At 63.0% G+C, this 14,649-nt stretch overlaps 1 protein-coding gene across 5 annotated transcripts in view; it reads right to left on the bottom strand.

Moving 5' to 3' along the window:
* Nucleotides 1-14,649, bottom strand: part of FOXP4 (forkhead box P4) — a 53,063-nt gene that overhangs the window by 7,709 nt on the left and 30,705 nt on the right. For 3 of the 5 annotated variants that reach the window (XM_082068947.1, XM_082068949.1, XM_082068951.1), the window contains 10 exons: nucleotides 13,470-13,592; nucleotides 11,663-11,749; nucleotides 7,591-7,738; nucleotides 6,914-7,118; nucleotides 6,527-6,631; nucleotides 3,943-4,030; nucleotides 1,993-2,082; nucleotides 1,345-1,546; nucleotides 1,167-1,243; nucleotides 875-976 (listed from right to left, as the gene is read on the bottom strand). In XM_082068947.1, coding sequence (XP_081925073.1) covers nucleotides 875-976; nucleotides 1,167-1,243; nucleotides 1,345-1,546; nucleotides 1,993-2,082; nucleotides 3,943-4,030; nucleotides 6,527-6,631; nucleotides 6,914-7,118; nucleotides 7,591-7,738; nucleotides 11,663-11,749; nucleotides 13,470-13,592 — 1,227 coding nt within the window. The remainder of the gene's footprint in view (nucleotides 1-874; nucleotides 977-1,166; nucleotides 1,244-1,344; nucleotides 1,547-1,992; nucleotides 2,083-3,942; nucleotides 4,031-6,526; nucleotides 6,632-6,913; nucleotides 7,119-7,590; nucleotides 7,739-11,662; nucleotides 11,750-13,469; nucleotides 13,593-14,649) is intronic. The other 2 variants (XM_082068948.1, XM_082068950.1) reach the window with 1 other exon arrangement.

Here is a 14,649-nt window from a genome sequence, read left to right as displayed (position 1 = left end):
CAAAACACCCGTTTGTTCACCCAAAGCTGGCTGCGCTGAACCGAGCCCCCGCCGCAGGCAGCTCCGATCTGCAGCAGCAACACACGGGGGCCCTGGGCTCCAGAGTAACCAATTCCTCCTTAACCCTTTCAAAATGCATCTTGCTTATTTTCTGCTTTTTAAGTGTTTGCCTCCCTCAGCCACGTTGCTGCTGGTTTCCCTGAAGCTGTCTCGGTGAACACGTGCAGCAGGAAACATTCAATCAATCCTGCCTGGCTGGGGCACCAACTGCTCCTTCTCACCACCGCCCCTTCCCTCTGCAATGGGTTTTCTCATTTCTCACAGATTTAGTGATTTCTACACAACCGAGGGGGGAGCAGCCCCAGCGCCCGGGTGCTGTCCCAAAATCCACACCCGTCAGCCCAGGCCAGTGCAAACCACCCCCTGGTGCCAAACCCGCCCACGCAGCCCCGTGTGCGCAGCTGGGCACAGGCACCGTGTGGGGTCTCGCTCACCCACGGTCCCCCAGACACCACCTGTCCCCACGATACCAGCACCTGCACCTGCAGCATCTCCTGCATGCAGCGTCCCTGCCCCGGGGCAGCAGGGACCTTATTTGCTGTCTCCAGCCTCTTTTCTCTGCCCTTCTCCCAGCTCCGCTCCAGCCCCAGCTCCGCTCCAGCCCCGGCGTTCTACAGCACAGCCCTTTGACACATCATGCTGCACGCCTGATGTGGCCTCAGTGACTAGGGATGCATTTTTTGGGGAAAATTTGGGATTTATCAAAAAAATATTTCCTGTGCCATCTCAGGGCTGTGCAATGAACTGGTCTTTTACCACAGGTGCCCACATAAGCTGAAGCATCTCCTGCAGCGCCGAGCGGGGCTGCTCTCACCTTCCAGGTGGCCGTGTTCCTCCGGAAGTAGGCGAACATCCGCGTGAACCAGTTATAGATTTCGTTCAACGTTAGCTGCCTGTCGGGGGTCTCCAGGATGGCCTGGAAACCAGAGAGGGGACAAAAGCATCACTCACAACATCCTGTGGGGTCTGACACCCGTCCCGCAGTGAGGCATGAGGGGCAGAAATGGGGGTACAGCGGGTGTGGGGGCTCCCCCAGGACTGAGAAAGCGGGGAACAGCACAGCTCGGGGTGCAGAGTTGAACCCTGTGCCCTGGGGAGCCACTCACCTGCCGGATGAGCGAGGCGTACGTGAAGGGCGGCCGGACGTCCGCGTTTTTGTAAAACTCGTGATTCTGTGCAAGTTCTGGAGAGGGGGACAAGAAACAGGGAGGCAGGGGGTGAAGTGACCCGCTTCGGGAGCCGCAGCTGCGTGATGGAGGGTGCAGAGCCCCATCCCGAGCTCACCTGAAGATATCGGGGTGCAGAACTTCTCCGAGTTTCTCCTGCGGATGGGTCCCACGTTGTGTAGAGTGGAAGAGCTGATGACGGAGGGGCCCTGCCGCAGGGGGGTGATGGGCGCCGTGGCGGAGGTGGGGGGATGAGGTAAACCGTCGGGGAACGTGTCGGAAGTGCTCTTGGAGAGGGTGGCACTGGAGACCAGGTTCAGCTGCAGGGACAGGAGGGACGGAGGGCAGGTGTGGGCACCGGCACCGGGATGGCAGGGGGTGGCAGAGCCCTCGCAGCTCCACGGGGCTGAGCCGGCTCGTGCGGCAAAGCAGGAGAGAAGGGCCGGAGCGGGGGACTTGCTGGGCTCGGCAGGGATGTGATGCAGCCGCGGGAGGGGACGCATCTCCTGCACTCTGAGCCCGTGGAGCAGCACAACACGCCAGCACAGGCTGCCTTTCGCTCCTGACGCCTTGTCCCAGCACAAGGGACCAGGCCACCTGCGCCGGAGCGTGCTCAGGGCACGTCCATCTTTGGGAGCCTGTCCAGCTGGGCCGTGCAGGGCCGTGGTGACCATGCAGAGGGCAGGGAGGGGACGGCAGCCAGTGACGAGGGCGAGGGAGGGAAGGGGGCGGCTGTGGGGTGTAGGAGGGCAGGAGGGGTACGCACGCTTACAGGCTGGCTGAAAGGCTTTGGCTCTGAAGGTCTCATGTGAAGATGGGCCATCATCGCTTGGAGACGCTCGCTCTCCTTCGCCAGCTGCGGGAGGTAAGAGGCAGAAGCGGTGGTCAGGAGGTCAGGCGGCCGTGGAGGTGCCCAGGGCGGGGGGAGCTGCCCGCCAAGCCCCCGCCCTGCCTGCGGGCGGCAGCATCTCCTGTGTCCCCAGTGCCACCTCCTGCCACCCAGTGGGGCCGCGGCTCCGCGGGGGCTCGGCTCCCATGGCGGGGACACAGGTGCTGCTGCTGCTCCGGCTCCACGTGTGCAGCCGGATGAAAGATCTGTGATGCAACGGAGCCTCACATGTCCCAGCCACCCGCTGCAGCCCTCGCGCTCCTTCCTGGGAGCTCTGGTCCCTGTGCCAGCCACCCGTGTCCCCTTCACCCTCCTCCAGCCTCTACCGCTTCCTGCTCAGCCCCTGTCCATCCACCCATCCCTCCGTCTGTCCATCCATCCACCTGGACACGCAACATCGCTTTAATTGCACGCTCCGCCTGTTTACTCCCCGGAGTGCGGAGAAGGGTGAAATATTCACTGTGGCACCAGGAGAGACTTTGAGGCCGGCGGAGGCGATGGGATCTGACACCCGCTCTCTTCCCGTCACCTTCCCTTTCCACCAGGACCCCTCAAGCTCGGGGCTCGGCCGTGTCCCCGGCTCCCCCCAGCCAAGCCCCCTCCCCAGGCGGGCGCTGGAGCCGGGTGAGGAAGGAGTTAAAGCAGGAGCCGGAGCGGAGTTTGCCGCAAGTTTGGAGCAGCTCGCTGTCGTGGTGCTCATTAGAGCTGACAGGTCTCCCCTCGTGATGCAGACGCTCTCCGCCGGCACAGCGGGGGCTCTGCGCTGAAAACTTTATAATTGGTAGCTCTGGTGGCAGGTTCTCCTCTCTGCACACACGGCTTTCTGCTCACCCTTCAGCTTGCTTTTTTTCCTCCCCGCCTTTTTTTTCCTTCTTCCCCTCCTCTCTTTAAGCCCCAGTAATTACTTTGAACCTCTCGCTCTAGCAAGGGCTGGGGAGCAGGATGCTTCCCACCCAGGAAGGTTTTGCTGCGTCTCCCCACTCCACAGCCCCGTTGCTGTCACTGTGGGCGGCTGCCAAGGCTGCCCCACGCCACGTCCCGCTGTCCCCCGGGCCGGCATCCCCCGCGATGCCACCACCGCCATGGGCACCACCGCGTCCAGCTCCCGCCAGCCCCTGGCCCACCCCCGGGCACCCTCGCACCACGGGGGCCTCGGTGTGCGACCCTCTGACAGGGACCCTGCCCCGTCCCACCTTCCCAATCCATGGCTTTTAAGTCCCAAGATGAAAACCCTCCATTTCCTCCTGTTTTCCCTCCTCCCTTCTCTATTAACCGAATTACACACGGCACGCTGGGGAGGCCACGATGCTGGGAAAAGCACTATTTAAAGAACCGCTTTTCCAAAAATAGCACCCTGAGGTTGGGCTCAAAGACACCGAAATAAGTGGCCTGATTTCCATGAAGCCCAGCAGCCCTGTGGCTCCCGCTACGGCGGCACAGCCGGGCGCGAGGGCTGGGGCACGGGAACTCACGTCCCGCCCGTGGGTAAACCCCACGGTCACAGGTGGTTTCCAGGTCTGTGCCACCTCCTTGTACCCACAGGGCCGCTTTGGGCAGGAGAGGCGGCTTGTCCCTTCCTCCCTCCAGCCCCAGGACAATTGTGCAGGGACGCTGGTATCAGAGGGGGAAATAGTCTGAGGTTCCTCCAGGTCTTGATCCCCTATTTGGGAAGGAGGGTTAAAATGAGCCCACATGGCACCAGGGGATCTCTCTGGGGGTGCCTGATTGCTACCCCCTCCTGCAGAGAGCAGCCGAGACACGGCACGTGGAGTCGGAAAGGAGGCAGCTTTTAAAACGCGTGTCCTTTGGGGCTGGGGCCGTACCCACCTGTATTTCCAGCTGCTGTACCACTTGCATCTGGACTCGACACTGGGCTGTGCTGCGGTCGTCAAGTGCATGTTCTGTATTGAGGTGTCTGGGGAGAAGAACACGGGGGGTTATGCCTGGACATGCCCAAAATGCTGCCCACGTCGGGGGTGCCCAAAGTGCGACGAGCAGAAGGGAAACTGAGGCACAAAGGCAGCCAAGCAAACTGGGCTGTGCCCTTCCCCAAAGCTGGGCTGGAGGGCGGCCGAACAGCCCCCAGCAGCGCCTGGGTGTTCAGGAGGAGCCGCTGGTTGATGGAAAGTCCTTGAGAAGGGCAGGAGCCGCCCGACCTGAGGAGCAGGTTTCCAGGACAAAGGCGGCTTTATGGAGATTTACTTACACCCTCTGCAGAAACCCCTGAAGGCAGAGGGTGACATTTCCAGAGCGCTCCTCATCCCACCGCTTGCGTGCCTCATGTTTACAAGGCACTTCATGTTTAAAAAGCACCAGGACCTTTGGTCCTCGCCGCCCTCCCTCCCTCCCTCTTGGGGAGGGGACAGGCAGAGGCCATCAGTGGGTGACACTGCTGGCTGCAGGGACACCCCACATCGCCTTGTGGGGTCCCCACCCCCAGACCCAGCAAAGCAGCAGCTGGGGATGCAGCCAGGCCTGACTGCGTAGCCCTGACCGTGTAGCCCTGACCGCGTAGCCCTGACTGCGTAGCCCTGACCGCGTAGCCCTGACCGCGTAGCCCTGACTGCGTAGCCCTGACCGCGTAGCCCTGACTGCGTAGCCCTGACCGTGTAGCCCTGACCGCGTAGCCCTGACCGTGTCGCCCTGACCGTGTAGCCCTGACCATGTAGCCCTGACCGCATCGCCCTGACCGTGTAGCCCTGACTGCGTAGCCCTGACCGTGTAGCCCTGACCGCGTAGCCCTGACCGCATCGCCCTGACCGTGTCGCCCTGACCGTGTCGCCCTGACCGTGTCGCCCTGACCGCGTCGCGTGGCCGGGCTGTGTCCTCGCTGGGGCGGGTGCAAACACGGGGGTCCTCACCGGAGGGGGACAGGGGAGAGGGGGGTGCAAACAGCAGCAGGGCCACCCCAGGGGCAGCCCAAAAGGTGGCACCTACACGGGGAAACACGCAGGCATCCCAGGGTCACGGGTCAATGTTCTCCAGGACCAGGACTCAGATACTTCTGCTGAGATGTCCCAGGAGAAGGTTCCCCAGGAGTGTCCGCCCTTGGTCTGGATGTGGAAGACAGCGGGAGTCTCGCCCGGCTGTTTGTGAGAGGCTTCCAGCCCCAACCTGCACAAATGAGTCTGGTACATGGACCAGCTGCCAAGCCCGTGTGCGAGCGAACCCCGCAGGGCTGCGGCCGGACCAACCGCCGCTCCTCTCCCCGCACGCAGACCCTGGCACGGCCGCTTCTACCAGGAAAGGCCATCGAGAGCCCAGGCTGCGCTGAGCAGGACCGGAGACGGCTCCCACCGGCCCTCACAGGTGATTAGAAACCGCTGCCCCTTTGCACCCCGGCGCTGAGGCCTCCTGAGCTGAGGCTCAAGGCTCAGACTCAAAGCCAGGCCCAGGCTGCAGCTGGGCTCAGCCTTGGGGAGCTGCAAGCTTTCTGTCTGTCTGTCCTACACCCCAAGACGTGCTCACATTGGCAGAGAGGGGACAGGCAGGTGGGACACGGGACCCTCCAGCCCTGGCCATCCCCAGATCCAGCTCCCAAAGCCAAACTTGCTGATCTGCCCCGCCATGTAAACATGCCCGGAGAGGAGATGCCTTATCTGGGTTCACCCCGTGAGTCAGAGGAAGGCGGGCGGACGCAGGCGCCTGACTCATTCCCTCGCTCAGTCACCACCAGGCAACGCTCCTGCGGCCTCCCCAGGCGGCCTTCGCGCCTCCTCCTCCTCCTCTCCCAGCAAGGCCTCTGCCCAGCTCCGTCCTGGAACGGGAGGCTGGCGCGGTGAGGGATGCTCCGCTGGAGCCACCCCAAGCACATGGCAGCAGATGGGATCGCTTCTAAAAACCCAAAATCTCGCTGAATAGGAGCGAAACGCACGCCGGAGCATCTCGGCTGTGGCGCCAAGCAGACAGTGGGAGAGGCGGGGGGAAAGCAGCAAGCAAGCCCGTCAGTTCCTTCTGATGTCTTTGCTAAAAATCCTGGCTACAAAGAGATCTAATTGCAAATGAACTAATTAAGTAAACCTCTGACGAAGCGTGAAAACAATTTGTTTGACCCTGACGCTAGCAGAGGGCTCTTCGACAGCAGAGTTAATCAGTCAGTGCCGGAGCCCACAAGCAGCAGCAGCGGGCGGCCGCGCTGCCATCTGCTTCCCCCGCCTTGCCCCCCGGGAGGGAGCTGCACCCCCCCTGCCTGCTGCCTGCTCCTGCCCGCTCCGGCGGGTCTCTTCTCCTCCACCAGCAATCCCTGGTGTTTCCTCCTTTTGCACAGGGCCCCCCGGCTCTAGGCGGACAGACTTTGGGGTGTCTGGACCTGTTTCATGGTCTCCCGCCTCCCAGCCCCATACTGTCCCGGTCTGAGAGCGCAGGCTCTCCCCGAGTCCAGAAAAACCTCCCCAAAAAGGGCAAAACTTACTTGACAAACTGTCCCAAGTCCTCACAGAGGGTTTCGCAGCCAGGCCACTTGCACTCTCCGTGGCCGTAGAGCGGGTGGGAGCTGGGGGTCTCTTCGTGGGAAGAGCTGCAGAAGAGGGAGAAGGACCATCAGATGCTGCTGTGATGCTCCAGCGTTCCCATGCACAGGGCCAGCCCTTGGGGACTCACGGGAGACCCCACAGCAATGGCTCCATGTCCTTTGTGGGCACATGGGCGCAGAAAAACAGCAATAGGATTTGCTTATGGGGTGGGCAGAAACCCCTCAGCCCTCCCAAGCCTGTTGCCAGCCCCACAGGTGACAGATCCCGGCCCCTTCCACCTCCCTGGGGGTAAAAACACAAAGTGCCAGGGCCCAACGCGGCTCTACCTGTCCCTTCTCGGCGTGTGCATGGTGCTCTGTCCATTGGGCAGAGGGTGATGGGAAATGGGAGGCGAGACCTTGGCGGCCGAAAACGAGGTAGAGTTGGAGGTGTTGGTGGTGAGGTCGAGACCTTCTTGCTTGATGCTGTCCTCGACGGGCTGGGCGGCCGTGACCTCCTTCCAGAGCTGCTGGAGGTCCGAGGGGCACACGGCTGCGCAGGGGGGAGAGCGCCGGCCGTCAGCGGGAGAACGGGCAGCCCCCCCGGCACCCGCGGGACCCCACGGGCCCTGCCCGGCCGGCACAGCTCAGCCCCCCAAAGCTCAGACTGTGCGCCGCGAAATCACCCCCAAAGCTGGGCACAGCCCTTTGTGCTGGGACCTGGGGGGCAAAGGCTGCACAGCCCCAGCGCACACCCCAAAACAAGCCGCCCGCAGCATCCAGGGAGCCCGCAGAGCTGTCCCAGCGGGGAGGGGACCCCAGCCCCCCGCATCCCCACAGGGGCAGGCAGGGCCCGACCCTGCACCCACCCCAGCCCAAACTCGCCCAGGCCGCTCCAGCCATTAACGCCATCAGGCCCCAAACTTTCAACAGGCACAATCGGAAAAGCGGCGGCCCAGCCCCCTCCCTCGCCCGGAGCAGCTGCCACCGCGGCCTCCCCAGCGCGTCCCCCGCAGGGTCCTTACCTTGGGGCAGGGTCTGCAGGGGCACGGTGCCCTGGCCCGGGGGGAGGCTCACCAGCCCCTGCCGCTGCAGGTTTAACAGGTGCTGCTGCTGGAGCTGCTGCATCTGCAGGAGCTGCTGCTGGAAGGCCAGCTGCTTGTTCCCTAACGGCTGCCGGGAGACAAAAGGGAGAAATCAAAGCGTGTTATTTCCAGCCTTGCAGCACAAACGGCGCGGGGAGGCCGGGCCCGGCGGCGGCGGCCGGGGACGCCCGTGGCGGTGGCACCGCGGCCGTGTGTGCCTCTGCGGGGCTGCCGGGGCCTGTGCCCGCGCAGCTCGCGGCGGAGCCGGACGGAGGCTTTGATCTGTCGGAAGAGGAGGGGAAGAGAAGGAAAGGGGAAGGGAAAAATAAAGCGCTGAAACGAGAGGGAGTGAGCAGAGCTGTGGGCTTGCTCAGAGCGGAGATCCAGCTCTGCCTGCGAGATGGGAGCTGGGAAACGGTCCCCGTTTGCCAAAAAATGGCCATTACGAGCCCGTTCTCAATGGGGGACAGAAAACAATGATCTGCAGGGGGGCAGACACCCAGCACTCCCGGCTCCGGGCAGCAGCATCGGAGCCCCCAGCCCAGCCACAAACACCCCCCCGCTGGTGGGCGACTCCCCCACCCGTCCCCAGGAGCCGCCGCGCTCCGACCAGCCCTAAACTAGTTAGGCAGGACAGGTCCCCTGGGAGGCACCAAGAAATCCATGAGAATTAACTGAAGGGGAGAGAATTCAATTAGGGCTGGGGACAGGCAGCTGCTAATGCGAGCCGGGCAGGAGAGGGGCGCTGCCCCCGGCCTCATTAGCGGGGCCAGCGTCTCCGTAACCCCGTGAACCCCTCTGTGCGCAGACAGTGTGGGGGGGCCGAGGAAACGGGCTGGCGGCCCCTCCGCGGCGGTGAGAGGTGCCAGGGCCCCCCGGGTAAAATCAGCTGAGCCCCTGCCGAGGCGCTTCCCCCCCAGTCTCACCCACCGGGGGCACTTTGCAGCCCCACTGCTTGGCCAAAGAGAAGTTTTCATGTCCATGTTCTTAGTGATGAGCGCAAGAGCTTTGAGATAGGAAATGTCCTTTCTTTTTCAATCTTCTGTCTGGGTCTGAGCATCATGGGCGCTCAGGCCCCGGTGCAGCAGGGATCCCCAGGACCTGGCGCAGCCCTGGCTCCTGCTCTCCGTGATCCCTGAATTTCAGCCTTAGCACCAACCTCTCTCCTCGGCCATTGCCCCACAAGCTTTGCTTGGCTTCCCTCCCCTCAGAAAGACCCAGCCTGGCAAATACCGGCTGAGTCCTTCCTAGAGGGGACCCCCAGCCCCTCTGTGTTGGGGCCAGATCCTGCGTTTGGCCCCCACCTCCCGTCCCCGCGTGGGGGCTCGGGGTCCGGAGCGTCGCCCGCGCCCGCCGTACATTAGACGCAGATGACTGGGTGCAGCTACCGGGGTAAGAGCCGCCGTCACTTTGATTTATGAGCACATCAGGAGGAGTTTTGGCGTGACACGCAGGACTGACAGGAGCAGTTCATTAAGCTGACATGGAGGTTAGGCGGCAGGCAGCCCCCGCGCCACCCCCCTCAGGACGGGGACAGCCCCCACCGTCGACTTTGGGGGCACATGAAGACCCACCGGCCTCACCCCAGGGGATATTGGGGTCTCTGCACCCGGACACTGGGCTTGGAGAGGCAAAGAGCTGCGAAGGAGCAGGACGGCTTCAGGAGGGCGAGGGGCTGCCTGGAGCTGCACCAGCCCTGAGCCGCAGCTCCTCGCGCCCCCCGAGCCGAGGATGCTGCTGGGGGTTGGCCCTTACACCCGATGCAGGAGAACATCCTGGGACAGGCCGGGACGTGCCGCAGCTCAGCCCCGTCCCGGCGGGATGCAGGACCAGCCGTCCTGCTCGGCCCCTTCCTCGCAGCCCCGCTGCGGCGCAGCTCCTGGCGCCCCCCGCATCCTCTGGGACAGGATGCTGCCGACAGGCGCTTCCGACACGTTTCCATCCTCCGCGCTCCCTCTTTTCCTGCTCTCCCCTTCCCTGCGCCGCCAGGGACCTCCAGCTGCGCCGCTCCTGCCGAGATCTGAGCTGCTGCTCCAGGAGCTGCTGCTCCGGCACCTTCCCCGGCATGGCGGCAGCACAACACCGATCCCACCTGCTGATCCCCCTCCGTGCTCCCAGACAAGCCGCTGCCTTACAATTACACCGAGCTGAGTCCTTGAAATCAAGCAGAGAGAGCAGAAGGTGCTCGGTTTACCAACCTTGCAGTGGGGCCGTAATTAAATACCGCCCTGGGTTTCCATGAAGGAGCCGACCGTGGCCACGGCTCCGCGGTGGCATCCCCGACACGCCAGCGCTCCCGTGCCGGCACCGCGGCTCGCGGCAGACGCGCTGCTGCCCAACGCGCTTTGTCGGCAGCAGCTGCCCGAAGCCGCAGGGTGAAGCTGACCCCGCAGAGCCCGGCCGGGCGTTCTGGGGAGGGAAACTCTGTGGCAGCCACTCGTGGGGACCCTCTCACTGGTTTTTGGGACCATGGGGCGGTGATGCTGCCGGGAGCTGGACACGCACCCCTTTAGCACCATCTAATGCGCCTTTTCCCATCACCGGCCACTCAGACTTCCTTAGCGGATAAATTTCTCATCTCCTCTGTACCATTTAATTAAAAGTTAACATGAGCTTTTTAAACCAGGAGCCCGTTAAGCAAGCCCTTTGTTAGAGTTTAATTATATCCCTGTACGTTGCTGCAATATAACATCGCCACGGCCAAGAGGAAAGTCCTTGAGGAAGCTCAGATTTATGCCTCCCCCGTTCCTGGAGCACGAGCAGCTACTCCAGCTCCTGGAGATGGCTCCGATAAGCCTGACCCCGTACACGCTGTGTAAATACGCCGACATCCCGCAATGAAAGCCCGGGTCAGAGTCTCTCGGAAGATCGAGTGGGTGCCGGCCCGACCCCGAGCCGCTCGCGCTGCCCTGGTCCCCCAGCGCGGGAGCGCGTTGCTGTTGAGCCCCCGCTGCAGCCACCCGAACACGCAGCCTGGGCTTAAATGCTCGCTGCTCAAAAGAAAGCTGAATTTTTAAGTGCTGAGAATCAATGAGTGTCAACCCGGGTGTTGGATTTCAGGAGGGGTGATGGCAACGAGCAGCCCCCGCACCCCACTCCGCTGCTTGTGCTGGTGCTCGGCTGGGGACACGTCCCAGGGAAGGACACCCGGTAAAGAGGACAGTGACACCAGACAGACAGCAGCACGTGCAATGAAAATACCGCCCCGGTGGTGCCACCTGCACCCATCTGGGAAGAGAGAGGGGCAAAAATATACCAAGAAAAGGACGGGAGCGCTGCTGTCTGCCCGTGCGACACCCCCAAAACTGAGCGCTGCTGATACACAACACCTCGCAGGGCATCGCTGCGGGAAAGGAGAGCAAATCCTGTTGTGTAAAGGGCGTTACACAAGACTGATGCAATCACACCGGGATAAACACTTCACCATGCAGCCACCTCCCCGCAGAGCGCCCACCGCTGCCCCGGGGCTGGGGCCCGGCTGCATCCCCCGTTGGAAAAGCCCTTGGCGGCATCCCTGCCATTTCACAGCACCGGGGTTCTGCAGAACCGCCTTTCCTGGCAGGAAAAGCCCCGGTTTGTGCTCCTGCCTGACCTGACCCAGCCTCCTCTGTCCCCACCGCGAGGAGCGTTTGGGGAGCCCTCGCTATGTCCCGGGGGCAGCAACCTGCCCCTCCATTCGGGGAGGGTCCAGCAGCTCTGCCAGCCCACACAGACTTGGCCGCTGCCCACGGTTTCTAGATGTGCTGACGAGGATGCGGCGCTGAGAACAGGGCAGCTCGGTGCACGTGCCAGAACACAGACAGGGAGGAGAAGGAGGAAGAGGAAGAGGAGGAGGATGAGAACCCCCAGTGCCCGGACTGGCCGCTCTGGCAACACGATGCCCCCGTGTCCCATCCCCGCTGGCTCCCGACTGGCTGCCTCTGGTGCTGATTCACACACCCCTTGTTTTACGCTGGACCCCTTTGATTCGGAGCCAGATCTGATGGCCCAGAACCCGTTGGCGTGAGCTCACCTCTTTGGGTTGCTGCTTTCCGGCTTGCTGCTGCGTCAACAGCTGCAGGTGAAGCTGCTCCTGTTGCTTCTTGTAGTATTCCTGCAGCTGGGAGGGACGGGAGGGGACAGAGAAACTGGGATTAGCAGCAGCAACACCCGGCTCGTGTCTCCCTGCCCGCGCTGCCCCGCGCCCAGCACCGCGCTTTGCCACAGCTCCCGGCACTGCACGGCACCTGCCCAGAGAGCCAGGGCTGTGGAGAAACCCTTGGAAACACGCTCCTGCGGGCTCTGGAACCCAAAGCAAGTGAAATTCCCAAGCGGCACCAGTACCAAACCTGCTGGGTTTTAATGCCGACCGGCTGCCCTGGCTTTCTGCCACCAGCGCCAGGGGAAGGGTCACAACCCCAGCTCAGTAACTCCTGTGCATGCTGGGGACGCTGCAGCCATCCTGGGGGTTTGTTAATGGGGGATGTGAAACACCAGGAGGGGGCTGATCCCTCGAGAGAAGGGGGCCCAGGTGCTCTGGCACATAAGCCAGTGTTCCAGCAGTGGAGAAACCCCATTCTCAGCACGGTGGGGCCCCGAAACACCCCAGCAAACGCTGCAAGAGCTGGGGGGCTCCTGGCTGGGAAGGCGCCGGGAGCAGCCACGGCCCCTGGTCTGTTCGGTGCAACCTCGCGAGTGTCGGGGGCTCAGACCTGCGTCCCCCTTCACGGGCACCACAGGAAAGCGCGGGCAACCGGCTCCTCGCAGCTCCCCGCTCAAAACAGGGGGGTTTGCTGGGCTGGTGAAACAGAGAAAAACACCCCAGCCCCGCAACGAGGCACCGAAGAGGGTCCCAGTCTGCAGGAGCAGCGCCGGGACGTGCCGGCATGGACGCCAGCTCTCCTCCCAGCCCTAAATAAACTGTTGGTGATGGATCTGCTGCGCGCAGGGGGGCAGAGGCACCGGGAGGTCAGCGAGACCCGCAGCCCCCTCCCCGGCACCCGCACCCGCGGCTCAGGAATGCCCCTGGGGATGCCGGGAAGCCTTTATCAGCTCGGGGCTGACAGCGCTGACAGCAGCAACTTTGCTTTTTCTGTCGGCGAACAGGTTTGGAGAGCCTGGGTGTTTACCCGAAAGCCAATCACAGCCGGGTCTCTGCAACATGGTCGAGCGAGGCTGCGGGAACATTGGGTCAGGGGTGAGAGGTGTGATGTTTGGTTTTCTTCTGGTGGAGAATGTGAGCTATTCCGGCCTGGGTTGTTTAATTTGCAGTCAAACGTGTTTCTTTATCCGGCTCCAAAGAGGCTCGGAGAAGGACCCACCCAGGGTAGTGTTTACCCTTTGTTCTTTCCCTGGGGCCAACCTTGAATCCTTATCAGCCTGTTTGGAGTAAACAGGTACTGGAGGCAGGAGGAAGGGTGTGGAGGATGCTTGTGGGATTTCTCCTGCTCTCCCTCCCGCCGGCCGGAGGTGTTTACCCAAGCAGACCTGTTTTGTTTCGGAGCTGAGCTTTGTTTTTTTTAATTCTCCTCATCTTTCTTCCATCCCCGTTCATTTTACATTTGACGGAGCGCTCCGGAAAAGCTGAGCAGGGCTGTGAGAACAAACCCAGGCGCTCAGGCCTGGACCTACCCCTAAGCCAAGCACCTGCCCCACAGCGCAGCTGAGCCTGCCAGCCCTCCCGGGCAGCTCTTCCCACCCCTTGGTGCTGGGGATCCCCAAGGAAACGTGGGGACAACGCAGAAGCCCAAGAGGAAGGGCCCATCTGCCCGTCCCCAGGGCCGCGCAGCGGCCACGGGCACCAGGAGAAGCCGCGCGGCCGCGCCAAGGCGCAGCGGTACCTGTTGCAGCATTATTGCCTGCTGCTGCTGCAGGAGCGCCTGGAGCTGCGGCGGCGACAGGATCTGCTGCATCTGCTGCGGCGTGATCATCTGCGGGGACATCATGGCCACGGACACGGGGACCTGCGGAGGGGAAGGACACGTCAGCACTCCCAGTCCCGACCCTGGAACACCCTCCCCAAATGCCTCCCAGCCTGTAGGTTCTCCCGGGGCCTCCCCTGCGCCCCTGTCCCCTCGTCACCTTTGGGCGAGCCCGTGGCCATCAGCCCCTCCTGGCGTGCTGAGGCCATCACTGGGGATGTGGTGACGGCACAGAGATCCCCGTGGTGCAGCTGGCACCGGGACAAGCTTCCTAACCCACGAGCTGCCCTCACCCTGAGGGCAGGACGCTCTCTGCCCGCAGGCTCTTCTTTAAACGCAATTTAGCTGCAGGAATTATGAACCGAGAGGAGCCAGGCAGCTCCAAACCGCAGCTCCATCCCCCGCTGCGAGCGCGGGAAAGGTGTCGGGCACCGCTCCTTCCCTCGGGTCCCAGGGGATGCAGGCAGAGAAACGCCAGGGGAAGCGGGGCAGACACCGATCACCCAAGTAACTTTGCAAAGCAGACCATGGAGAAAGAGGTTACCAGGTTTTCCATCAAAGCTTTACCTCCAGTTGACACCGGTAACTCTCGGAATTACTGCGGCAAGTGCAGGGAGGGCAAAGAAAACCTGCTGACCCCAGGCCCTGCCTTTGGTTATCGCAACGCGGGTCCACACCCCGCGGGAAAGCGCCGGGGAAGGTGTCGGTGATGGATCCCAGCCCCGCCAGAGCGACGCTGCTCCCCAGCCACGGCCACCCAGAGCTGCCCCGGCACAGCCCGCCGTCCACCCCACACCGGAGCCCTTCCCGAGGCTCCGGGCAGGGCCATGGCCCTGCTGGGATTTAAGAGCCCTTGCTGGGTGCTCCCTTTTCCGAGGACAGCGGATGACGGTGGCTGGTGGGCGCAGGGGAGCTGGTGAGCCACCGGCCACCAGCAGCCTCGGGCTCCTCCGGGGGACCCCCGGAGACAGCAACTCCTTGGTCTGGGGGACACGGCAGAGCCCGCGCCAGGCTCCTGGTGCAAGCCAAGGACCCAGCTTTGATCCAAAGGGGATGACTTCTCATCCCCTCACGCATGGGTCTCAGGCCTCAGAGACCA

The sequence above is a fragment of the Streptopelia decaocto genome (genome assembly GCF_964273445.1).
Source record: "Streptopelia decaocto genome assembly, chromosome: 19".
In the NCBI taxonomy this organism is placed as follows: domain Eukaryota; kingdom Metazoa; phylum Chordata; class Aves; order Columbiformes; family Columbidae; genus Streptopelia; species Streptopelia decaocto.
Note: the sequence above shows the minus strand (reverse complement) of the source record. Positions and strands in the feature narration are given on the sequence as shown.